The sequence below is a fragment of the Crotalus tigris genome, unplaced genomic scaffold, assembly GCF_016545835.1.
Source record: "Crotalus tigris isolate CLP2741 ecotype Arizona unplaced genomic scaffold, ASM1654583v1 scf7180000024362.2655971311:6658466, whole genome shotgun sequence".
Lineage (NCBI taxonomy): Eukaryota > Metazoa > Chordata > Lepidosauria > Squamata > Viperidae > Crotalus > Crotalus tigris.
Genome location: NW_024100530.1, coordinates 5465014 through 5492542, shown reverse-complemented (window position 1 = coordinate 5492542; position 27529 = coordinate 5465014). Strand labels below are relative to the sequence as shown.

The 27529-nt window shown below is 37.9% G+C and overlaps 1 protein-coding gene across 3 annotated transcripts in view; it reads left to right on the top strand.

Annotated features, from left to right (window-relative positions):
- ADAMTS18 (ADAM metallopeptidase with thrombospondin type 1 motif 18) overlaps window positions 1-27529 on the top strand; it is a 67126-nt gene that overhangs the window by 23168 nt on the left and 16429 nt on the right. For all 3 annotated transcript variants that reach the window (XM_039327556.1, XM_039327557.1, XM_039327558.1), the window contains 11 exons: window positions 2135-2218; window positions 3999-4158; window positions 5502-5607; window positions 11080-11217; window positions 11329-11482; window positions 12684-12779; window positions 13676-13824; window positions 17400-17572; window positions 18434-18564; window positions 18646-18769; window positions 19690-19934. In XM_039327556.1, the coding sequence (XP_039183490.1) occupies window positions 2135-2218; window positions 3999-4158; window positions 5502-5607; window positions 11080-11217; window positions 11329-11482; window positions 12684-12779; window positions 13676-13824; window positions 17400-17572; window positions 18434-18564; window positions 18646-18769; window positions 19690-19934 (1560 nt within the window). The remainder of the gene's footprint in view (window positions 1-2134; window positions 2219-3998; window positions 4159-5501; window positions 5608-11079; window positions 11218-11328; window positions 11483-12683; window positions 12780-13675; window positions 13825-17399; window positions 17573-18433; window positions 18565-18645; window positions 18770-19689; window positions 19935-27529) is intronic.

Genomic DNA, 27529 nt, shown 5'->3' with positions numbered 1-27529 from the left:
AGGCATTCCCTAATGGAAGCTCACAAGGAGATATATATATATTTATGCATATGCAAATTGCAGATGAGGATGAAACTTCTCAAGAAACTTATGCACAAATAACATCAGAGCACTGAACCAAGGGATGCTGAGAATAATTATAGTTTTATAATGTTGATTTCTTTCTTTCTTTCTTTCTTTCTTTCTTTCTTTCTTTCTTTCTTTCTTTCTTTCTTTCTTTCTTTCTTTCTTTCTTTCTTTCTTTCGTCTCTCCTTACCAACCTACCTACCTACCCATCTGACATAGTGACTATGGGTGGCAGATATAAAACAAAATATATAAAACAGAGTAAAAAGACAAGGATGTAGCCATCCAACATGCTCCACTCTATCGCGGTATCCCTGAGCTCATCACTGGAAGGCTAACCAGGTGGGGCCAGCTTCACCTCTGGGAGAATGTTGTTCATCAGGGCAGAGGTTATAGCAAGAAGATTTTCTTGCTAGAATTCTCCCAATGAAAGTTCCAGGCTGACCGGACCCGTAACATGCCTCTTCTGCTGGACCTGATGGGATGGGTCGATGTCACTGGGGAGAGGTGCTCCCTCAAAAACTCTCCCATGCCACCTAGGTCTTTAAAAGTCATAACCAGCACCTTGAGTTGGATCTGGAAGCAGTTTGGTAACCAATGCAGCTTGGGAAGCAGAGGTGTAATGCATGCAGCTCTTGAAGCATGCGTAACTGCCCATGCCACTACATTTTGCATCAGATGCACCAGATCAAAAGCAGCTAATTTAGAGTATGTTACAGCAGTCCATCTAGGAGGTGACCAGGGCATAGTGCCTATGAGCATTATTACTCATTGTAATAATAGTTATTTGTCTGTTTCAAACATACAACTTTTCAAGAAGGGGTGGGGGGCTCTTTGAAAGAGGCTCACTTAATATTTACCTGATGATCTTGCACAACAAAGGTGGATAAAAGATAATGCTTAGAGCTTTCATTGGCCATTTCTTTCTGCAAGAGGACTCGACTGGGTCCATGCCCAGCATTGATACAAACAAGCCACATTGTCATGTTAGATTAAACCGCACAATGCCATCAATGCTGTGGCCTTGCTCAAGTATTTACGCTTTGCTTCAAAGTGAGGAAGGAAATGAGGTTGTGAACTTGCTCCCTTTTCGCCCTCCTGACCTTTCTCCTCGCTTGTGTTAGCAGGAGCAGGAGTGCATCTTTGCTTCTTTGGCAGTAGACACAGCTACTGGTACCCTTCATTAATCACTAGGGTGCATAAAGCCTGAAGTTGCGTACAGAAGAGATCCCAGGGTATATTATTTCCTGGCTCCTAGACTGTTTGCAGAAGGAATTTAAAGATCCGATCTTGGGCTATAACACTCTTGCTGACTTCTAAAGGATCTCTGTCTTGTCTTATGAACTTACCTATTCAAGATCATTTTCCGCAGTTGATTCCTTCTTTTGCAGTGGCTTTCTAAGATTCAGAAATGGCATTGAGCCATGTTGCTCTATGAAGCCATGATTTGTTTAATTGTCAACCACAATTGGTTAGATAATTTATATGATAACCAAAACCCTAAAGCTGGATAGTCAAATGCAATAGTTGGGGCATCCATAACATGTTAAATCAAAATCAAATGTGCAGTAAAAACCAGGCTAAGACAGTTATTTTAATTAACCACTCTAATTTGCAAAACCAAGAGGAAAGTTTTTTGTGATTCCAGGCCCTTTTTCCTCCCATAATAGTTGTCCTCCCTTGTCCATATTTACATGGTCTGTTCGAGTTTCCATCAAGAATTAGAAATGCCAATGGGTCAATCTTGCTTCTATTTGATTAGATTTATTAGATTATATTGTTGAGATACTTTCACATTTTCTCACTAATGCCCCCCGCCCCCTTCCTCATGTTTACCAAAGTATCTTTGAACTATAGTGGCTTACCACACAATTTTTCCTGCACAATTTTTGATGGGACCCAAACAAAGAGAGGATGTGTTCCTTGTGACCCTCAAGCCTTCCGTTGTCCATTTCTATTTTAATCTCATAGTTGTGTCAGGAGTGAATTTAATCTTCCTTTTAGTTTTGCTTGCCAACCACTTTTTTCCCCTCCTTATCTTCTTTTGTTATGTTAATCTTTTCACAGGTCTCAAGTCTTTTCAAGGATGGTACAATTGGAAGTGACATCAATATCGTTGTTGTGAGCCTTCTTCTTTTGGAACAAGAACCTGTAAGTCAGTTTTGGTCAGAATGTGTTTTACATAAAGCTAAGGGTTAGGGCATTGAGGCTCACACACAAGCCCGTTATATAAGAAATTGCTCTGAAGAATTTATTTTCACGGTGATTCTCTTGAGTTTATGAACCATATGCAATAAACGCAGTGATTGTCAAATTCATAACAGTAACCCAGAAAACTAGTTTCTAACAAAAATTTGTTTAGCCAGAATTATTACAAGGAAAAAAAATGCAAGGGATAAAGTTATAGAATGGATCTGTACATATTTTAGTTCTTCCTTTATCAGGAGTACACTAAAATGGGCCCTTCTGAATTCTCTTTCTAACACTACCTTGCTTTAAGAGGAAACTTGCCTCCCTATGTAGAAATGGAAGGGAATATCTATGTGTATTTCCTCTATGATATTTGCAAGTGTCCTTTCTTTTTCTGTGGCTTTTTAATGGGAGTCCATTGATTCTCGAGAGTATGTTCCCATGTGCTGTTGTCCCTCCTTTTCCTCATCTTCTTTTCCTCTTGGTTTTATTCCTCAAACTGAATCTGAAAAATGTGAGTGGGGTTGTATTATGCTAAGTATGTTAGGCTAATGGTCTTCAAAGTCAAATCAATAAAAGGCTCCAGAAAGGTGAAAGCACTGAAGCTGGGCCTCAGTTTAACACCCATGATGTCTGAGAGAGAGAGAGAAAGAGAGAAAAGAGAGAGAGAGAGAGAGAGAGAGAGAGAGAGAGAGAGAGAGAGAGAGAGAGAGAGAGAGAGTGTTAGAGAGATAGATAGATAGAAAGAGAGAGAAAGAGAGAGAGAAGAGAGTTAGAGAGATAGATAAAGAGAGAGAGAGAGAGAGAGAGAGAGAACTTGTTTGTGTGATGTTGTTCCTTATTTAAGTAAGATATCAATTTTTTTTCTCTGCAGCGGTTGAAGACCATGTTTCATTTAGCTTTACTCAACAATTTGCCTTTAAAGGTTACATGGCTTTAAAAAAAAGTTGCCCATGCTCTATTATCTAAGGGCTGCTACTGGTTTCTGCTATATTTCCATAAGGTTTTTAAACTAATACTAAAAATACTAGACAGAAAAGATTTCTCATCAGAATGCTAAAGAAGCAAGCCCTTTTTCTACCTAATTTAATAATAGAGAGATGCGTGTATGTTCTGGCTGCATGCCTTGGTATTATATACCTATAATTGAATTTGACTATCATAATAGGTGACCGAGGTAGCAGTTGACAATTAATTTGGCAGCCTTTCAAGTAGGGTTTTTGATAGATTAAAAAAATATGACAAGGTATAAGCTAAATATAAACAAATGAAAAGAGAAAATGTGATTGAATTACTGTACTCTCCAAAGCACCAGAGGATAGTCCAAGAAATAATGGGTAGAAGCTTGTTAAAGAGAAATCCAGCCTAGAAGAAAGGAGAAATTTCCTGACCTTGAGATCAATTAAGCAATGGAACAGCTTGCCTCCTGGATTTGTGGGTACTCCATCGCTGGAGGTTTTCAAGAAGAGATTGGACAACAATTTGTCCTGCATGGTATAAAGTCTTCTGCCTTCAGCAAGGGGTTGGAGTAGAAGACCTCAGAGATACCATCCAGCCTTATGATTCTATGTTCGAAAAAAGTGGCCTTCAGAATGCTGAATCCTAAATGGCATTGTTCTTAACAGTGAAAAGCAAGTGCAAATGCGTGCTGCTCTCTGTCTACTTTATTGCCTCCCTAGAATTTCTCCTTTCGCTTGTTAATGGGGTTTAAGTTTTGTGATCGTCTGTAATTTTTCTATAGGGGGGACTAGTGATCAACCACCATGCAGACCAGTCACTGAACAGTTTTTGCCAATGGCAGTCAGCTTTGGTTGGAAAGAATGGGAAAAGGCACGATCATGCTATCTTGCTTACTGGATTTGATATTTGCTCCTGGAAGAATGAGCCTTGTGACACTTTAGGTAAGACAGAGAAAATATCTCACGGGAACATGGATGGCAAATGATCTGTTGATGGAAGGGCATATTTGTAGCTCACGGTTCAACTGTGGGGTCCTTAGTGCTTCCTGAACTTGGTGGTTTTTCTGCAGACATTTCACTACCAAAGTAATACATTGATGATATTAGCTAGTTTGGTAATGAAACGTTTGCAGGAAAGCCACCAAGCTCAAAAAGCACCAAAACCCCCAAAATGATGTGTAGTTCTCCTGCTTGAGTTGGGGCTGGACTAGAAGACCTCCAGGGTCCTATCCTATCCTATCCTATCCTATCCTATCCTATCCTATCCTATCCTATCCTATCCTATCCTATCATTCTATTCTATTCTATTCTATTCTATTCTATTCTATTCTATTCTATTCTATTCTATTCTATTCTATTCTATTCTATTCTATTCTATTCTATTCTATATACTCCATTGCACTCCATTCCATTCCATTCCATTCTATTCTATTCCCCATTGGCTTCAGAATTCATCAGCCAAAATCGTGTTTTACTGAACACTGAAATACATGATATTAATGTCAAAATTTTTATTAATTTTAATATTATTTTATTAATAATAATTAATCTTAATATTAAAGTTCATCTATTGTTTCAATATTTTAAATATTCTGAATATAGAGAGGAGAAGGAGTATTAGGCTCAAGACTACATGAGATGGGATTATATATATATATATATATATTATACCTATAATAGCATGAGGTAACATTAAACCTCTCTATGCATGTCTAATCAAAACCCCAAGGCAAACCAATAGGAAAATACAGATGATAAAAAAAGTCAAACTGATCTCCAACTTTTATTTTTTCCTTCGATATTAACAGTAGGATTTGGGGCAACATAAATGAGATCCCCAAAGAAGAATTATCTGGGCAAGAGAATCATCCCATTTTAATGGCCAGTGTGCTTAGGAAGCTTCCCAGTGCTGTTGTTTTAGATTTTGGGAATATCGCTAGCCAATCATTCTTAATTCCTCCTGGCTGACTTTCAGAAAAGAATTGGCATCTCTTTTTGAAACCATTTTCCCAGCTGACCTAGACTGATGTTGAGTCAGCAGAGAAAATGAGCTTGTGTTAGTTTTGCAGGCCAGCTGTTGCAGACAAGATAAATTTATGTTGGATTGGCCCCATTATTTCCATGTCTGTCTGTTCCTTTTACGGGAGGAAACAAAATATGCCGTGAATGTTCAGCCTCTAAAACGTGGCCTTAATTTCCATAAAGTTATGCAGTAGAATGCAGTACTTTTAAAAATCTCATGCTTTTCCTCCACTGTGCTTCCTATTTCTTATAATTTCCGGCAGGCTTTGCTCCTATCAGTGGAATGTGCAGCAAATACCGCAGTTGCACCATCAATGAAGACACTGGCCTTGGCTTGGCATTTACTATTGCCCATGAATCTGGACACAAGTAAGCAATTTCTCACGCGTTTTTATCCCTACCAAATGTATCAAAAATAAATGCTTTTCATTCATTGTAATTGTGGTATCTTGACATGGTGCTCTAGGCTATTAATGCTCAGTTTGATGTAAATTTTGGTATTGAAGATCTGGTCATAGGGTTTTATTGCCTCTTTTAGTGGCATTATACGAGAAGGAGAAAGCAATATCTTTAATCACCAAAGAATACAGAGAAATGTAGTAACATCACCAAGGCTACAATTTTCTGCCCTTGATTGGGAGAGGATAGTTAAAACTCAAAATTGGTATCTGAAAGCCTAGCATAATATTTAGGTAGGGGCTGCCCGAAAGAGGCACTTTGTTTGCCTCCAAATATTGATAGGACTTTGGGGGAGGCATCAACATCTGGAAAAATATGGACATGGACATGTCTCCCCAATTTTAAAGAAAAGTCAGTTGGGACTTCTTTCTGACAAATGCAATGGTCTTTGCACTATGAATTTGATTCTCTAGCATAATAGAGAATGCATTTGATATGCATTCTCTCTTGGTTTGCCAAACATTTGATAAGAATAAAATTGTGAATTATAGACTTGATTATTAGATCTGAATTTGGTTTACAGCATAAACCAATGTTTATTGAGAGATTTGTTATATTATTCAGAATATTGGAATATTAGTTTGACTGTTTTTCTAAAAGGCTTTTCTGAACAGATCCCAGCTATTATTTTAAAACAAAATATCTATTATCTTTGACAGCTGGAGTTGATGGAAATTTATCATTTATTATCAATGATTACCAGTCTTATCTGAAGATGCTGGATTAAATCTTCCTACATTGGAAGAGTTGCGTTGTAGTCCTTGCAGTCAGGTGGCTATTTTGAATGCATTTTATTGCACATTTTTAGATTTTAATATCTATTGTTTTCCACTTAGTGTTTATGATAAGGACTAGCAAGGACACATTCAAGCAAATGAAGGTTCTTCCTATCTTTGTATTCCCATGGGTTCTGTAGCATCTAACCATGCTTTGAGCATGTATCAAGATTAAACCCAAATGTCCTTTTGTGAGGAGGCTCTATGGAAAAGAAACTCGCCTTTGATGGTTGACAGCTCCATTCAGCTCATTCTTTTTTATCAACAGCCAAGCTGCAGTCTTCACATGCAGCTAGGTGAATCCCCAATTCTGCATGAGCTGTTCCGAGCTATTCAGTCCTGACTGTGTAAATACAGAGTGGAAGACTGGCTCTGACCTCATGTTTGCATGAGTGGCCCTTTGACTGATTTCTCTTCATCTGAAAGGAAATGAGGAATTAAAAGACTAATCCTAACCCAGTGCTAATTTTTGCCAGGCGTTGTTTCGGTAGGTGGGTGGGAGGCAAACCATAAAAAACGAGTGTCAGAATTCAGTCCTTGGACCTTTTGAATTGAGATGTGCACTGTTTTGTGAAGGGGGGAGGTAGGGAGAGGGGCAGAATTATGGAGGACACACACTGGTTACGACTGGAGCATGTCCACAATTTTCTTCTCAGAATCATTCCCCCCCCCCGTTTCAAAACTGCTTAATCAGCACTGATTGGTTAATCCTGTTGTGATATAATTCTACCCTTCTTTGCTCAGAGTAAGATTATAATAATAGCGATTGGTTGGTCCCTTCATGGGTCTGTGGATCAGATCACCAAGTAGATAAGTGACAAAACAAACGGACAGGCCAAAACCATGAGACACAATCACAAAAAAAGGTACTGGGTGAGAGAAAGTGAAGAGAGATGTTAATCCAGAAGCAAGGTCAGAAAAAACAGGGATTATCCAGAGTTTCAGCCATGTATTTCTCTATCTATCCAATCTGTACACCGTTAAAGGAATGACCTACTTAGCAATCAGGCCGGGACATTTTTATATGTAGTTTTTCTTTAACTCACATTCCTTTTTTATAGTTTGATTGAGCTCCAGTTTTTACACACTTGTAGTACATAAAAAGAAAAGCTAGCAATTGAATGCCTAAGGACATAACTTGCCCTAACTAACAGAATTGGTGGAAATGTGGTTATCTCCTTAGTGATTCCTTGATTAGTCTGTTGTTTACTCCTTCATTGTTTGTCTGGTGTTAATTCCTGCTTATATGGGTGTGAACTGCTGGAGAGGAAGTGTTCTGGTCTTTTTGTTTCCTTTTTAGATTTTTTTGTTATCTATTTTGAATGTTATGTAAATGTTGTTTATTTCTATGTGCCTATACATGGCTGATTTGTCTGTACCAAGTTCTCAGGACTTCCCTAGCTTTCTTTCTTTGATTTAGTAGGATGCTCTCAGTTTCTCAGTTGATACTATTCTTAAATCTGTCCATATGTTGTGAAATTAAGAATTTGTCTTCTGACTGTTAGCTGGTGTTCATGGATGTGCTCTGCTAGTCTTCTGCTTGTTATAGTCTTTTTGCTATATGTTTTAGATGACTCCTGTTTTTTCTTCTGGGGCTACTGGCTCTTTTGATTTGCTTAAGGTGTTAGTTGGTTTGTAGGCTTTGGTGATGTGATTGTAATAGACTGTCAGTTGTTTCTGAAATGGTTTTGCTGTCTGGCAGTGTTAACATTTTCATAGCTTGTGTTAGTTGAGCTATAATGGATTGAATATTCAATGAGGTTGTATGGATATCCACCTTGTTAGAAGATATCTATGGAGATTCTCATGTCATCCAGGTCATGGTTGTCTCAAAGGTGTTTTTTCAAAAGTCAACTGGACCTAAGAAGACGTTTTGCTTTAAAAGATTTAAAAGCTTTCTCTAGCTTTTTTCCAGAAGATCAAGTCACTCTCCATCATATTCCCTTCTCCTTTTTTCCCTGGACTGAGGGAGAATCACTGGTCCAAAGCCATCCAGGAGGTGCCATTCTGATCTGAGCATATAATGTTATTATCCTTCAATACCCTTATTAAAATTAATGAGAGTTACAGTAGACAGAGCTCCTCCCTGTATCTAATGGACCGAGTTCAGTGAGAATGAAAAAGAATTATGCAATATTTTTTTCGTGCTTTTGCATTATAATCTTCTGTTTTGATGAGTGCATAGTAAATAACATTCTTTCTGGGATTTTTGTTCTCCTTTTCCTCCTTTTCCTCACTTTCTCTTTCATATAATTGTTGATATCCGGACAGGAAGCATTTATGAAATGCCTTCCAAAAAAAAAAGTATCTTGGAAAGACTGAAGTTCATTCATTTGCCAATAACTGCTAGGAAATTCCCCCGTTTGTTGTTTGTCCAAGCGTGCGCCTTTTCAGCTGAATAATATGGGAAATTGGCAGCCATGGACTTCAGTTGCCTAGAGGCAGACAGTCCTTTAGAAGTCTGCCTAATGATCCTATTAGCAGTCAGACAGTAATTATGGAGGGGAGAGAACATTTGAAACAATTAGAGGTAGGGTTTTTTTCTTTAAATAAATCATGTAAGTTTTATCAGAGCATCCTTCTTTGGAAATTCAACCGATGAGGTTGAATTCAATTATGGAAGCCGGAGGCTTAAAAATGGAAAAACTGGAGGGAGGCATCGGTAATATCCCCAAATTCTCTGTCCAACTTGTGGGGTGGAAAACAGTGATAGAGATTCCATAATTAAAATGATTCATTCTCTTAGAAAATGGCAGAAACCGTGGATATGTTTGTATGAACGAGGCCACCATCCCTTCTCTTAGATCGGTATTTCTCAACCTCAACAATTTTAAGACGGCTGGACTTCTCCAACCCCGCATGAAAATTTGGAGAGTTAAAGTCCACCTATCTTAAAATTGATGTAGTTGAGAAACACTAACTTTGGTAACACTACTCCATATGCAAACCATGCATGATCGGAGATGGGTGAGGCTATCATTTTTTTTTTCAGTCATACAAGCTGTTGGCAGGGACACAATTTTATCACCACTTCCTCGCTTTTATTTTCATTTCTGGTGGGTCAGTGTCACTGTGGACAGTCCTGGGAAAGATTCATTCTATCTCTTCCTGCTTCTTTTTCATGGGACCAAGGAAAAAAGCAATTCCTCCTTAGGGAGTTCCCATTTAATCAACAATAGAGAAAATATTTAGCTCAGGACTGTACTGTGGGGTTGGTGGTATTTTCTGAGTTTGGTGGTTTTCTTGCAGATGCTTCATTACCAAACTAGGTAACATCAGCATGGATGATGTTACCTAGTCTGGTAATGAAATGTCTGCAAGAAAACCACTGAGAGCACCAAGGGCCCCACAGATCCCTCTTTTAAGTCACTGAACTAAGTCTGGGAAGCAATGACCTATAGATGTAGCAACATTCAGAAGAAGGCAGATGATTAAAAAAAAATCGAAATCATTCATTTATTTCCCTCTTTCCGACTTTTCCATCTCTAAGACATTGAAAAGGCTTTTTTGGGGGAAAGGAGAAGATATAGAATAGCACTAAAAGAATGTGAGTATTGCATTAACAACAGTAGGACTCTAATACTGTATGAGCATAAGCCAATTGATCTCCGTCTCAAATACCTTTTGCGCCAGTAAAGCCCTGTTAATGGCTTCAGATGGCAAAAGATTAATGGGGCAAGCAAATCGTCTTTGAAAAGAAATGCTAAAGTCCAGATTCCATCACCGAGATGGCTGTTTTGTGTCAATAGTCACCACTGGCTCTGCAAAATAATATGGAGTATTTAAAGATAAATAAATGCTTAGTCATCTGCAAAGCATTTATTTAACTTCACACATCACTCCTCTTTCAACAAATTTGACTGTGGCTGGCACTACCCCAATATTTTTGAAACATCAAGGATGTTTCAAACCCCTAACTAATAGATCATTCTGGTGTTGTTGGTCTTAAATTATTGTGATCTTAGATCACCCAGAGAAGCTTCTATAAATGGTCTTTCTACCTCGTTTTTCTAGCCATTGATAAAAGGTGTCCCACGTTCTAAAATAAACTGAATCTTCTTTCTCTTTCCTTTTCAATGTCAATCTATCCATTTCTGCACAATCTAATTTTTTTTAATTAACTCTTCCTCCGTTGGTAAATCTTCATTTTTTCCAATGTTGAGCGAACACAATTCTGCAGTTAATACATGTAAAATTAGATATATATATACTCTTTCTCATAATTTCCTACAATTATGCCTAACAAAAATAGTTCTGGCTTAAAATCTACATGTTTTTTAGTCATTTTGCTCTAACCACGTATGCATAGTAAGTTTTTATTACAGATTGCTGTATCTAGTGAGTGCAATCTTCTTCCAAGTTGCCCAGTTTTGCGCTGGCATCCCTACAGTACACTGCGCCATTAAGTTTGAAACTTTGTATGGTTGCATTTTTCTTCTGTTTTATTTTATGATATCTGTTCTTAATTATTTCTTAGATCTGACTATAGTTATCTTTTTATTAAACATATATACAAGTAGGTAGTAGTTCTACTATTAAATATTCCACTGTGTCTGGCCTTGGTGCTATAATAAATTGATTTCTTTTTTTTTCCTGGCATGCCCAGTTTTGGCATGATTCACGACGGAGAAGGAAACCCATGTCGAAAAGCTGAAGGTAACATCATGTCTCCCACTCTCATAGGCAACAATGGAGTGTTTTCATGGTCAGTGTGTAGCCGGCAATACCTTAACAAGTTTCTCAAGTAAGTCCAAGCCTAGAGAATTGCATTTTTTAAATCTGAAATCTGGGATCAGGTGTTTTTTTTTTTTTTGGGACGAGCAAAGATTTAGGTACTTGCTGCTCTGTTTCACAGCACTGCTCAGGCAGCGTGTCTGATAGATGAGCCCAAACAAGCTGGACAATACAAATATCCTGATAAACTCCCAGGACAGATCTACGATGCCGACACACAATGCAAATGGCAATTTGGAGCAAAAGCAAAACTCTGCAACTTGAGTTTCGTGAAGGTACCTATCCACGTGGGGATATTTTTTTTTTTAAAAAAAATTGCAGTTTCCTGACACTGTTAGAACTTGCACTGTAGAAGAACAATGAGATCTTAGCAAGAGGTTTATGAATGAATGGAGGGGTTCCAAGCAGCTCCAGGGTCTTCACGGTTTCTAAATCTTAAATTGTTGGGCAAAGCCATGGCTTACTTTGAAGGCATAGCTTTGGTTGGAAGTCAAGATGGTCGATTGTAGCTGCAGGAAAAGGAGCGGGCTTACAGGAAGCAAATTGTAATTGTAGAGAATATACAATGTCTGGGTGTCCTTGTGTTGTGGAGGAAGACGAGGACTGGGGAATAGGAATGCCTCAGTTTCCCAATTCATTCATGGTACCTGTCAATCGTGGGAATAGAGCTCAGTTTTGAGGTTATGTAGACAACTGGTAGGTCAAGATGAAGATCCATTCAGTCCAACGTGACTCCTAGTCAGGGCATTTGGGCAGCTTTCTTAACAAAATTACAGATGTTTGGATCAACTCTTAGTCTAGCCAACAACAGATTCTTAGGAAGCCTCTCACCCAAGGGCTAATGAGTTTTGATCCTGTTTAGCTTCTGAGATCAGCCAAGATCAGCTAGGTGCGGCCACCTGCTGAGCCATTTTGAAAAGTTATAACCTTATAACCTATTAAAAACAGAAGAACAAAACAGCAGAAATAGTAAAACACTTTACAATATATTGATGTGGTTCCGGCTAATGAAACATTCCAAAGAACTTCCAGGCATTTATTTTCCTAAAAGTCTTTTATTGTTACAAAATATCAGCACAGGCACAACGGAGGGATGGTAGGATCTAAGTTCTGAGCAGTTAAATTATCAGCATGTTCCCTCCCTAAATTAGCTGTCATATCTCACATTATCCAATTAGTGTGAAGGTCAAATGTTTTCTTCCTCTTTCTTTCCCGGGCTTTACTCCCAACGCCCCTTCTGCTCTTTATTAACCCCGTAGTTACCAGACAATTCTGCATATTGTCAAAAGCAAGAATATACAATATTTGCAGCGTTGACATATATATTGCATGCATCCTACTGTTTCTAAAAGAATGGAACTCTTGGAATGAAAAAGCTGCTTTACTTTGAATATGGAAACTAAAAGTAATAAGAGCTCTCTCTTTCTTTCTTTCTCTCTCTCTCTCTCTCTCTCTTTTTTACAAAAATATTCTCAGGATATATGCAAATCACTCTGGTGCCATAAAGTAGGTCATCGATGTGAGACAAAGTTTATGCCGGCTGCAGAAGGAACACTGTGTGGAATAAACATGGTCAGTTACAGAAACTGCAATCAAATGCACACCTCTTTTGGGCTGAAATGCATGTTTTTGGGGTAGTAGGCAGTTACTTTTTTTGAATGTGGGATCTAACCGATAGATCTGGTATACTTGTAAAGAATGCATTTGCATCTCAGGATCAAAATCCAGGCTCCAGATCCTTCTTAGTAGATGTGGGAGACATATCCAGTGGAGCAGAAGCAAGCAGCCCCAGCATCATTATTGCAGCTAGTATATTCGTAGTTATGATTACAGACAGATGCCTCCATTCACTTAAGGAAGTCGGGAACTCCTTTCTGATTTTATGATGCACACATACAATATCTGTCATGTGAAAGTGCTCATGCTTAAGTATTTATGTTTAAAATCAGAGCTGATAAGCAGACCCTCCCCCTCCTCCTCCTCTCCCTCCTTCTCCTCCTAGTATGGGGAATGAGTAAGATAATGAAAGTCTGCAATTTATTACTGTGCCACTTTTCTCCTCATCCTTAATTGTCATTGCCTATTTGCATCAGACTGGAGAAGGGCCTAATGCTGGGAAAGATGGAGGGCAATAGAAGAAGGGGACGACAGAGAATGAGATGGCTGGATGGAGTCACTGAAGCAGTAGGCGTGAGCTTCAATGGACTCCAGAAGATGGTAGAGGACAGGAAGACCTGGAGGAACGTTGTCCATGGGGTCGCGATGGGTCGGACACGACTTCGCAATTAACAACAACAACAACATTTGCGTCAGACACCACTTACTTGTCTTTTCCACCTATGCAGCCCTCACCTTCCCTTCCCCTGAAACATGCATGCACGTCTGCTTCTAACTCATGTTTGGATTCCTTGCTAGCCATAGTCAGCCATCCTAACAAAACATGTTTTCCCTATTCTTCTTTTCTTCAGTGGTGCCGAAGGGGCCAGTGTGTACCATTTGGAGACCACGGTCCCAAACCTGTGAATGGCCAGTGGTCAGCATGGTCTATGTGGTCAGACTGTTCTCGGACTTGTGGGGGAGGAGTCACCTATCAAGAGAGACATTGCAACAATCCCAAGTAAGGCCTTGCTAGGAAGAGATCTCAGGTTGATGTCATTATTTGCAATCTGTAGGTGACAATGGAATTCTTTGCATTCGGTATGTATGTATATGTATGTATGTGTTTGTGTATATGTGTATGTATATGTATATACACAGTATACAGTATATATATGTACAATATATATGTATATATATATATATATATATATATATATACACACATGCATACATACAGAATTTTTAATAAAATTATTTGCATTTTATATACACACACACACATAAACTGAATACAAAGAACTTTATTAAACATTAAATCATCCCTTTTAATAACTACGTTCTTCTAAGCATTTTTGAAAACTCGTTTTTTTTAATAAACTCATTAGTGGAAGCGTGTTAAAAATAACATTAATGTTCTATTGTATAAATTTATATTTGTACTTTTTATACAGTTGGCTTTGGTTTAAATTTATTGCTTACAGTACGTTTAGATTTTGCCTGAGCTCAGTTTAGTTCAACCACCTGTTTCATGTAGCAGTTCAACAAACGCTCTTGGGAAGTCCGTAATCAATGCAGGAAAACTGTGGCCTTCACTTACATTACTTGCAGAACTTCGTGTTCAGTAGCATCCTGTAACCTGGATAATCACTGAGCAAATCTTCCCTCCATAAATTATTATGAAAAATAACTGTGTTAGCTGCAAAAGCTAGTATGCCTTCTGGCATCTTAAAATATATATTAATCACAAAAGGGCTCTAGGGCTGCATCAGGTCATGTTTATCATTTCCTTCCACTGTGGTCAGCCAGGTGCACTTGCAAAGCTCACAGCAGTTTTACTTCTCTTCTGCTATTCTCCAACAGTTGATATTTAAATTAGGCTGGCCATGATTCAGGAAGTGATATACAACCCTCAAAAACTAATTAATATTTGTAGCTAAATCTGATTCTCCTTTTCCTTCTTATTCTCTCTTCTCCTTCTTCTCCAACTAGTAGCTGACCCCACATTTAAAGGCAGTGAATTCACAGACTAATTTTATGTTATTTACAGAGGTATTTCCTTTCACCGGTCCTGAATTTTCTGCATTCAGTGCATTAGAAATCAGAGAATTTCTAATATTGTGTCCGTGTATAAAATAATTCTACCATATCTTCACTTAACTTCACTGTAACTTAAGCAGCCTTAAATGTTGCTTTTATTCTAGCTACAGCTTCCTGATCAATTTGGTTGTCCTTTCAGGTATATTTTTTCAGCTATACAGTGTCTTTTTGGACATACAGTAGATTTATTACAGAAGGATATTTTCTGGAATAGTAGAGTCACCTTCTTTGAATACTAGCTATAATTAGCTTGTCCAAGAAGTTTAAGACTGGACTATTTAGTTGAAGATTACCCTGCTCCCAAAGAGATCACAATTTCTACCCAAAAAACTAAATTCATTGTTTCAAATCACTTGTCTAGGGGAGAGCATACTTTCCCAAATTGTTCAGCAAAAGGAAGAAAATTTCTTTTCTCTTAAGCAAATCAGTGTTATAGCATTAAACTCCTGGAAACCAGGGCAACAAGTTCCATCTTGTTTTGCAAATAGATGAGTCTTGGATTGTGCAAATGGCACCTGGGTTCCTCTCTTTTATATGTTAGCAAGTTCTTTCCATGATGGATTTAACTGAATAGCATATTGTGAGATGATGGAAAGTGGTTTGTAATAGGCTTAGCTTCTGGTGATGACTAACAATATAAGGATTTAGGCATCATTTCTCAGATAAATATTATGTGTCGATCTGAACATTTCTTTATAATGTATCCGTGCAATTTTATACAAGGAAAGAAATCCTGGATCAACTCAACCAAACCTAGCCCAGGGGGGAAATTTCATGGCATGTATATTGAGGAGTTGTGTGCAGGTGAAAAATGACGTAGCTGTAAAATCTGGAACATTCTTATTTACTGAATAAAGTATCAATGATATGGGGCCATTAACCATAACTCAGTTTTGTTCACTCTAGAACCACTTATGGGACAAGTAGAAATCCAATACAGGTAGCCCTTGCCTTATTATCATTTGTTTAATGATTTTTTGAAATTAAAAAGGGGCTTATGACTGATCCTCACACTTATGATCATCATAGCATCCTCACGTGATCAAAATTTGGATGTAACAAAATAGGTCATAAACTCACTCAATTGCCTTGCTTAACAATCAAAATTCTGGTCCCAATTGCTTGTAAACATTGGATTTTACAATGCCTTATCCTTAACGAAAACTCATATAAAATGCTTTTACAGCGTCCCTCCCTAAAAGAGCTGCTGGGCTTTCAAAATATATGCAGTAGGATGATGTATATATAAAAGCTAAATTTATCTTCAGGTGATTTTTTTTTTTTTTTGGTTTAAATTAGGAGTACGACCCTGGAGATTCTCCAGGTTAGTGTATTTCATCAATCAATCAATCAATCAATAAAAATTTCTCCTCTGTTATATAAGTTTATTGTGCTGGGAAGAGAATTCACTTTTGAAATTTCTTTCAAAGTGGAAAAGAAATTCACTGAAATGCTTATGGGTGGAGTTTGCTGTTTTGTTTTGTTTTTTACACATTTTCACCAGTAGTTTGCCAAGGGGCATGGGGGATCCTCCTGTGCATTATTATATTAATCATATCACTATAAGTCTTCATTCTCCTTGGTTCAACAACATCTCAAGAGATGATATCAGAAAGGAGATTTCTGATTTGGAAATCGAAGCACCCAAGAAAGTTTCAGCATGATGGCAAGACTATACCTATAGTAGTACCTTCCATCATCTCATTAATAAAAATAGCACCAAGATAAATTCGGAAGCAGTCTTTGAGTACCCTGACAATAAGTAGAAAATATCCTAAGGGGGTAAAAATATCTTAAAAAAAAAAAGAATCTAAAGCAGTTCTAGAATAGACATTTTCCAAATATTGTTACAGGATGACTCCGGAATTGTGAGAGATGCTAAAAACAATATCTCCTGCTGAGCTAAATTATATCCCAGTTTAAAAAACATTATTTTCCACAACAGGTCAAATACATGTATGTTCTGCCTAGCAAGGCAGCTATGGGAACATGTTGATGGGAGACATGACAGGCCAGGACCTCAATTTAAACCCCGGTCAAATGAACACCTGCCACCCAGCGATGCTTTTAAGTTAAAAGGAAAGGGAAGGGAAGGAGAGAGAGATCGAGAGATCTGAGACTGGTTTAGCAAATTTTGATTTGATTCATATGCTTGCATGCATTCAATGGCCCCTTTCTATCGTAGACACAGAAGATAAGATAAATTACCCCAATGCAAATATGCCTGATAAATGAGAATTTTTCTGGTTGATCAGCAATTTTATTCCGCAAGCAATCAGGTATTGAATAGCAGATTGTTCTTATTTTTTGCTAACTTAAAATATACTAAATTCATTCTGTAGGCAAATGAAACAAACCCCCAATTTCATGCAAGTCACCATCGGTTTTTTTTTACTTTTTAAATTTATATTTATATTAAACCATAGAAACTGCATCCAGCAGTTAATTATCTATTCTATATTTGTTATTGCAAATGGATTTTCTTTTTCTTTGCAGACCTCAGCATGGCGGAAAGTTTTGCCAAGGCTCAAGTCGCATTTATCAGCTTTGCAACACTCAGCTCTGTGCATCAAACAGCCCAGACTTCCGAGCCCAGCAATGTGCTGAGTATAATAGCAAACCTTTCCGCGGATGGTACTACAAATGGAAACCCTACACCAAAGTAGAAGGTGAACCAGATCAAATGAGGATCAATTTTGGTACATGTTGATTTAAAGCCATTATAACAGACCTTAATTAACAATGGATCAATAAAATCTGCAGTAATATTCCACAGTTAACGTAATCAAAATTTTATGATGGTTGCATGTGATCACTTTTTGTGACCTTCTCATGAGCAAAATCAATGGAGGAGCAGGATTCTCTTAACAATCAGGTTACCAACTTAACTGCTGTGATCTGCAGTTTGACCTTTCCTTTGCATTGCTTTGTGAAGCAGCTTTTTAGGTGGGTCTTCAAATCAAAGCACCACCTTGAAAACATGCACTACTTCAAAAAGATGTTAAAAATCAGGCTGACATCAGCTCATTGGTGATTTTGTATAGCGAATATCTAGACCAGGGGTCTTCAAACTTGGCCCTTTTATGACTTGTGGATTTCAACTCCCAGAATTCCTCAGCCAGGCACGTTCTGGGAGTTGAAGTCCACAAGTCATAAAAGGGCCAAGTTTGAAGACCCCTGGTCTAGACAGAAGATGCTCTGTCCTTGATAATTGCATGCTTACCGCCCAACTTTGTGAGACAGATGCCTCGGCCAAGTGATCTTCATCTAAGCACTTATCTTGAAAAAGATGGTCCCAGATACTCGCTTTCAATCTGGGGAGGGATTAATAAAACAAATTTGCAGTTTGGGTGGAAGTAAAAGTCAGAAAAGCTGTTTCAACCCATATTAAAAGATATTGCAGTCTACCAAGTAATTCAAAGGAGTATGAATCCAGCATGGGGCTTTTGCTTCTTCCAATGCATTGCTGTCTGGTCAGCAAGTCAAGTAAGTTTGGAATATTTTATCGGACATTTTTCGTATCTTTTCAGAGGAAGATCGCTGCAAACTCTACTGTACAGCAGAAGATTTTGACTTTTTCTTTGCCATGTCGAACCGCGTAAAGGATGGGACCCTCTGCTCACTGTATAAAGAAGATGTGTGCATTGATGGGGTTTGTGAAGTAAGATTGACAGAATGACAAACAACAGTTTTCTTCTACCTGTTGCTCTTTCACTCATTCTCGTCTCTGTTGTTGTTGCAGCAAGTGGGGTGTGATTATCGCCTTGGATCCAAAGCTGCTTTGGATGCTTGTGGAGTTTGCAAAGGAGACAATTCTTCATGTACATTCTACTCAGGCCATTATTTAACCCAGCATAAAACTAACAGTAAGAACATAATTTCCTTCTGTAATTAAGTCAATGTTTTTTCATAACTTTTCCCCTTGCATTACTGTGACAGTCTTTGTGTGCTTACAACCAAATATTTAATTGGAAAACCCAAGCTTGGAGGGAGACTGGTATAGTAGCTACCATCCCAGACATCCTGCAGATCAAGTAAATGTTGCTCCAATAAGTATTGTAGATGCTTGCTGGCAAAAAAAATCTTCCATTTGCATGTACAGTTGGAGATCTTAGAATGATAGAATCATAAAATTGAAAGTTTAACCATGCAGTCCCTTATACACTGAAGGCATCAATTTAACATTTTTCTGAATTTGGCTATGCTTCTTCTAAAAGATATCCAGCAAAGGGTAATTCACTATTTCTTTGGGAAATGGGTTCCACTATTGAACTAGCAATCGCACTTAGACTTATATACCACTTCACTGTGCTTTACAGCCCTCTCTAAGTGGTTTAGAGTCAGCATATTGCCCCCAACAATCTGGGTCCTCATTTTACTGACCTCAGAAGGATGGAAGGCTGAGTCAGTCTTGAGGATTGAACTGCTGGCAATCAGCAGAGTTAGCCTGCAATACTGCATTCTGACCACTGTGTCACCACAGCTCTTATCAGAGTTGTGCCAAAATCTATTCATTCATTTCTCTGTTCTTTCTCTTCAAATAGGTTTTCTGATGTGTTACTAACTTATGCTCAGACCATTTGAAGATGTCTTTTGAGTTTCCCATGATAGTATTTGTGAATCTTTTCCCCTGCTGGAGAAAGAAGGAAGTTAGGATACAACTCAAATTATTAACCACTATAAATATTAACATTACAGGGGTAAAATGATGATAGAAACTTGCTTTTAATTAAAAAGGAAAAGTTTCTGACACAGCTGTAACCAACTGATCTTTTTCTGTTTCTAGATTATTATCCCATTGTTACAATTCCCGCAGGAGCTCGCAGTATTGAAATTCAAGAATTGCTAATCTCTAGCAGCTACCTTGCAGTCCGCAATTTGAATAAGAAATATTACCTAACCAAGGACTGGACAGTTGACTGGCCTGGAAAATTTTACTTTGCTGGAACAATGTTTGATTATCAACGGCCTTTTAGCCATCCAGAGAAGCTGTTAGCATCTGGCCCAACTAATGAGACACTCATCTTTGAAGTAAGTGTACTACTCTTTATTTTCTTCTTGAAGTTTGTTTTAGAAATATGCCTGACAAATCTAGTTTGGTGTAGTCATTGTCCACCAAAGTACATTGTCATAAATGAAAGCAAAGATACATGTCCCAGGATAATGTTCCAGGATTCAATCTGGGTCAGGACCAGAATTTTAGTTTTCTGAGCTTTTGGACGTGCTGGAGCCCTAGCTGGAACTTCTCCCTAGCAGAGTGTCAGACACACACTCTGCACTCTCAACCCAGATTGTATCCTGCAAAGTAAATTGTCTGCAGAAAAAATCCTAACCCTCTTTTGGATGTAACAGAAAAACATGCAGCTTTTTTAAAAAAATTGACAATGGGCAAGCTCTATTTACTTATCTCTGATCTTGCAGGGATTTCAGATATATCAATTAAGATGGTTGACATTTTCTGGTTACCAGATGGAAAAAAAAAGATAGTACCTTGTATGTCTTACAATTTGGGTCAAGCAACTTTCTGAACCTGTACTCACCCTGTTTCTTGGTCCTTCTCATGAAATAACAAACATGACTTGCTTTTTGTTGTTGCTATCTATTCATTTCTTTCTATCTGTCTGAGGATTTTCATACATTGCAGGTTACCGAGAGTCATTTGGATAATTAGAGCAGCTTGTAGGTTGAGCAAATAAAATGTAATGAAACCAATCAAGCCAATTATCATGTGAAACACCGAAGAGCGCTGGTATAATTTTCTGTAGTTTTCATCCCAAGACCTCCCTGACTTCTGCAGTTTTCTAACCAGAAAAAGCCCAATGGGAGGGATTCTCTTCTGATATTTTGCTTTGAGACTAATCGAAGCATAGGAGACCTGGGAAGCATCCAACACTGGAAAAATAACTCACCTCCCGGGCTTGTTGTGTGTGGGGGAAAAAATTAGGAAAGACTTCCGTGCAAGCCACCTTAATCTCACAGAGGAAAAGTTGGATGTAAATAGCAACAGCACATAGATTTATATACTGCTTTATAGCACTTTACAGCCCTCTCTAAGCAGTTTACAGAGTCAGCATATTGCCCCCAACAATCTAGGTCCTCATTTTGCCCGCTTCAGAAGGATGGAAGGTTGAGTCAACCTTGAGCCTCAGAATCAAACTCCTGGAGTGAGCAGTGAGTTAGCCTGCAATTCTGCATTCTAACTTGCACCACCAAATAGAATAAATAAACCCAGGAAACAATTTTCTTGCCCATCATTCCTAAAGAGGCAAACATGCAGACAATGTGAGTTGACTAAAGAGATGGGAAACTGATATATAGCTTCTTTCTAAAACTCGAAAATCCCTGATTATGACTGGAGGAGAAAATAGAAGTAGTGTTATGGATATGTGCTAAATTATAGCAGCTATAATCTGGCCCCATAAGCAATATCAGTCTTTGGCATATGGTTTTGGTAATATAGTTGTGTCTTCCTAAGTGAAGACATGTGAAATACTTTTATTATTATTGCAATCCAGCTAAGTGCTTTTTGGGGGGGGGAGATTCTGGTGGAGGTAATTTAAGGTCGTTTGGTTTTAATTTTTAGTTCTTGTTCTAAAAATTGTGGGCTAGAGGCTGGCTGGATAGGAAGTTATTATTGTTTGTACTACAATCCAGCGTTCAAAAGTAACGTCTTAGGAAGAAGAAAAGAGATTAACTCAACTTATTGAGCAGACTCTCTCATCCTGTTTTAGATGAGAACACAATCAGAGAAAGAATTATGGAAATGAAATTTATGTCAGAGCCTCTTTTGAACCACATGGTATTACCTATATCATATTTCTTTATACTGAATATTCAGTTTCTGCAGGCACTGCAGAGGTAAGACTAAGGCTGATTTACTCAAACCATCTGTTTCTATCTTTCTGGATGTTGCTACCATATGCAGAAGCAGCTGGGTTTTTTTTTTTTTTAAGATGATGACATCTCACAGAATTAATATACGCATCACAGCTTCAAAAAACCTGTCCAATACTGAAGAAGGAAATTACAAATCCCACCATAAAATAAGTATGTTCTCTACTGTAACCTGGAAGAGATGGATGGAACACTTAAAGTGACAATCATTCAACAGAAAAAGAATTTACTTTCTAACTGGGAAAAGTTGGCTAATTAAAATCAATAAATCATTCCCATTGCTTCTCCCCTTGTCAAGGGAAGAAGGGAACCTGGTAGAAGGACGTTTTTGCTAGTATACCAATTACTGAGTAATATGCAATGTGGGCTTTCAAAGCTCTACTTTTATTATTAGCTACTGGTTGACAAATTAGTTTTGATATTCCCTAAAGAGAATGGTGAGAGCAAAAGCTATTTATGAGATACAGATGTAAATTCATTGTAAGGGATAAAAAATGTTCTGATTCAGTGAAAGAGGTTAGATATGCTCCATGCCTTAAACAAATATATTTACCACATACTTATAAAGGAAGACGGGGTGACAAATGCATTTTATGAGAAAGAAAAAGGAAATCCTAGAGGGAAACTTTTAAAAAGTTACTTTTTCTTCAGTACAGGCGTGTGTGAATTCTCAGTTGTTCATATTATTTTTAAAGTTTGCACTTAAAAATCTTCCCAACAAATCAAGGTGCATAACCCCCTTCTTACTTTGAGATTTCAAGTAAGTTTTCTGGATGAAAACCCTTTTAAAGCGTCTGCTTTCATAAAAAAATATTCGATAAAGATTGGAGGGAATCTTTAAAATCTTCCTTTTTTGCTTCTGATTAGCTGATCTCCCACTCTGCTCTGGAAACGATTTGGCTTTCCTGGCAAGTATTATCTGTGATTCAAATTCAGTGGATAAAAGCAAGATAACATGGGCTGATCCTGACATCCTATTTGCTACCTAACATACAGGTTCAGAAAGATTCTTGTCAAATTTCACTGTAGTGCTGTCTGACTTCTGGAAACCATCACCATCCAAAATGTTTTCTTTTCTCTGTCACAGTGGGATGGGGTGAAGGGCCTGTCATTTTGACTTTTTGACCTTGATCTGTTACAGCATTACCTGGGTCACTAGAAGGTATTTAAAATGCAGCAGTTCACAGCCATCCCAGCTGTGAAATATAAACAGCACTAGGTCACTCAGGATGGGAAACAGGTGACCCCCATCCAAATCACTAAGTACCACTCAGGGCCCTACAGTACCTGCTATATGATGCCATAGCATGCTCCAGATGAGATACAAAATCCTCTCTCCCATCTGCCATCAGCAAGGAAGTGTGCATATGTATAATTTCAACTTTGTATACCCATAAACTTTTTTATGTGACTTCCTTACCCTCTAGCAACCTAGGTATGCATTAGAGAATAACAGGTTTTTTTTTTTTTTTTTGGGAAATAAACATTTAGGAGTTCAACCCTGTAATACAACTCGAAAAAAATATGTTTCACTCTTTTTGAGTAGGCCTGAGTTCCTTATGGATGCATACTATACCTTTCTCTGCTCACTTTGCAAACAGATTCTCCTACTTTGAAGTCAGCTTGCAATTGTCCAAAATCTGCACCAAAATCAGTTTGGGCAAAACCTATAACATGTTCAGTGTTTCTTCCCTTCCTCAGCTTCCTTCCTTCCTTCCTTCCTTCCTTCCTTCCTTCCTTCCTTCCTTCCTTCCTTCCCTCCCCCCTCCCTCCCTCCCTCCCTCCCTCCCTCCCTCCCTCCCTCCCTTCCTTCCTTCCTTCCTTCCTTCCTTCCTTCCTTCCTTCCTTCCATATGCTTCAACCTGTCTATAGTTCTGCTATTCTCCCATCCAGTGGCTTTGTTCGTGGGGTGTGAAAAAATATTCTTCATGCCCATAATTGCTCTGTAGTTTAATTCTGTATTTGCTGATGCAGCAAATCTCAAAACACGCATTCATAACATGTATGCAATGTAATATATGATCTGGCAGGTCAGATCCAGTTGCATAATTCTAACTAAAATCTCTATAAGAAGTTGACATACTAAAGAAAGTGTTGACATACGTGTTAAAAGAATTGCTCAATGGCTTGCCAATGTACATATCTGTTTATACATTGGTAAATACCTGAGGAAGAGAAAAGAAATAGATACCTATTTGGTCAAGGATATTTATGGCCTGAAGTCTCAAAACAAATCAAAATTGGCAGGAAAAGAAAAGAAAAAAGTATTTAATTAAGAGATTTCGGAGAGCTTAGAGAACATCAAGGACCTCACAGTTCAAATCTGAGCTACAAATATTCTATTGGTAAGAGATTTCAGTTTGTCCATTGTCTAAGCTTCCTGAAGCCCTGAGCAAAAGATGTATTCTTATGAACAGGTTTGGCAAATTCTTACCTGTCAAGTCTGTGGTTTTGAATGTATAAAGCCCTGTGGTCAGAGCTGTTGAGCATTGTGCCTGAAGTCAGGTGGTGGTGTATTAAAGGTAGACATTAAACAGTTGTGTAGAAAACCTGGAAATGTTTAAAGAGATTGTTTGCCAGCTGTAAATATAAAGAACTAATGCCAGTTGGCTGGGATGTTTCTATCTGGAATCTCTCCAGGTAAGTAGATGGAAGGGCTTGGAAGCCTTTTCAAAATTGTCATTTTTCGTCACACGGCAGTGTTTGCTAACCTCTCGTATTGTATTACCAAAAAGGGGATTGTTTTGGAACTTGAACACTTCACACTATTGTAGTCAAGAGTTATTTTATCTAATGCTGTGATGAAATCCACCTTGAAATCAACAGAAGTGTTTTCTTTTTCTCCTGAGAAAGAGGCTTCCGTTTCTAAAGCTCCTTCTAATTTGGAACAATTCTTTTGCATTTCTCTTGATCATTTTTTTTTTTTTTTTGGTAAGCTGCTTTGCTGTGTTGGAATTTTGGTTTTTCTGGGATGCATCTTCCCTCTGAAATATTTCAGATCACCCACAATTCAGAATCTGAAAAAAAAAGGCCTTTGGGAATAGATTTCATAGATGACTTCCCTTGGGATTTAATGGAGAGATGCTTGTATAATGAAAGACAGGATTTTTTCCTTTCTCGCCTTTGGGCACTTGGTCAGTAAATAAGTACAAGAACACTATGTTCCAGCCCTGAAAATTTCAACTGAAATTCTCTTCTCCTTCAATAAATATTTCAAAAGCAAATGTGCTTGTGTCACAGTCAATGGCAACATGCAAGATGTATGCCAAGCATTAGTTTGATGTCTTCTGTAGTAATTCGTTTCTGTATAGAAGGCAGCTTGACGGTAGTTCTGTCTTAATAAAGGAACATGAATATGATGTGCTTTGTAGTTTCATGGCCATTCAGGATAAAACCAGGACAAAAAGCAATGGATGGAAACCAACAAGAAGAAACCTAGAACTAAGGAGAAATTTCCTAAGAATTGAGGACAATTAACCAGTGGAACAGAAGCTATGAATGCTCCAACACTGGGTGTTTTAAAGAAGAGATTGGACAACCACTTGTCTGAAATGGTATAGGGTTTCCTGCCTGAGCAGGGGGTTGGACTAGATGACCTCCGAGGTCCCTTCCAAGGCTGTTATTCTGTTATTTGTTTCATAGCCATGCAAACCTTGCCTAACTACAACTGGGCTTTTCTGTCTTCTTGCTGAAGCTGGAAGACTAAAAAAAAAATTGGGTTTTTAGAAGGGCTTGATAAAGTGTTTCTGTGGCAAACTTCAAGTTAATTTTCTATTTTTTAACTGCTGTGACCTAATATTGCTCAGTGATATCCACCATGCTCTGAACATGAAGGGCAGCTCCTTAAACAATAGGACCAGCAAATAACATCAGAACCATATGAAAATAACAGATGTCCTGATGTTATTACCAGCCAAATTAAATGTCAGCTACTCCTACCAGGAGACTCCCAACCGAGCTTTTCCTGCCACATTTTGAACCCACTGCAAATTAAAGATACCTCAATGAGGAGTCTCCTACAAATCTAAATAGTGAGTAAACAATATAAGGAAAAGACTTAGCCTTTAGAGACAGGGTGTAGTTGGAAATCATCTACTAATGTTCATAACTGTTCTTGGCCACCACCCCTAATCTGACTGTTCAGGAACAGCACAGACTCTCAGATCCTTCTCATCCAGAACTCCCTTCACCAAGTACTTAGATGTCTGGATTCAATTTTAATCGTTTGGATTTCATTTAGATTGCAATCTAGTATCAGACAGTGCCAATCAGGAAAATGGCATGGGATGAAGATAAAAAGAGAAATCTAGTTGAACGTCATCCATATAAAGTTTTGACTCAGCCCTGTACAATTCCTGTTCCTCTCAACAATCACACCAAGACATTAAATAACAGAATAACAGAATTGAAAGGGATGTTGGAGGTCTTCTAGTCCAACTCAAGCTTTGATACTGACATAGTCCCCCAAGATTATTGCCCTTTGGTATGCTACTATTTGAGTAATAGGAATAAGACCATGACAAGAGTCACAACCCCAACTCTTGACTTTAAAAATGGATTATATTAAAAGCCACGGAGATATCCAAACTGCTTCTTCATATTTATATTTAATCTACATCTACATCTATCTTTGTATCATCTAAACCTATATTCCATAGTCTTGAAATGTAACTAAAAATCAACCATTTTTGAATGTTTTAGAGTTAGTATTGTTACAAGAGTGAATGTGGAAGCTGACTACATCTCTCTTTTTTTTTAATTAAAAAAAACCCTCATATGTTACATTACATCTGCCTGATTTCTCAATACTAAAACTTGCAATAAATCAGAAAGCCAAGCTATTAGTTTTTCTGAATGGATATACAGTATACTGCTGGACTAGGTCATGAATTTCCATGTTGGAGCACTCCCAGAATTCATGGACTGAAATAGAACTGGAAAACATATCATTCTTCCAATTTTTCTTTTTCCTTTTCCCATCCCAAACCACACAATTTGCTGTACAAGTAGTCAATAGCAAACCACTCAGATGTTATAGATTCAGTGTCTCTGGACTTGGACACCCCTCATTTTTGGAGTAACATTTGACATTGTTTTACATCATTTTGTCTCCATGTGATCTCTATCTCCACTGACATGCAGATTTTTCGAGTCTGAATGTCTTGACTTTAAAAATGTTAATTAATCTTGATTTTTATTTTTATCCCATGAAACTTTTCCTTATTAGTTCTCTTTTACATTCTACATCCCTCCATAGATTTAGTTCAGTTGATATTGGCAGTTTACCATATTTCTGTCCATTGAAACCATCTTTAAAACAAAGACATAATTGGAATTCACCTTGCACAGATTAATCAAATGGGGAGGTTTACTATTAAATACATTGATATTACAGCTTTTATTATCACCAAAATCTTGTTTTCTTCAGTTCTTCTATATCATCCAAGATGGATAAGAGTGAATAAAAAGAGATCTCACTCTAAAGCAGGGATGTGTCCATATACTTAATGAAATTATAGTAACACGTCAAGGTTGAGACCACAATTTTCATTGACAGGAAAATAGTCTGCTGCAGCTGCCTATAGAGTTTATTGCAGTAATTTAATCAGAAGACAATAAGGGCAGTTTTACTGATGCCAGAGCCACAACTGAAAATGGATAGACCCCTGCCCCCTATTAGTTGTCCAATATGTTCATTATTGACACCTCTGTCTAATGACATGGCCATTATG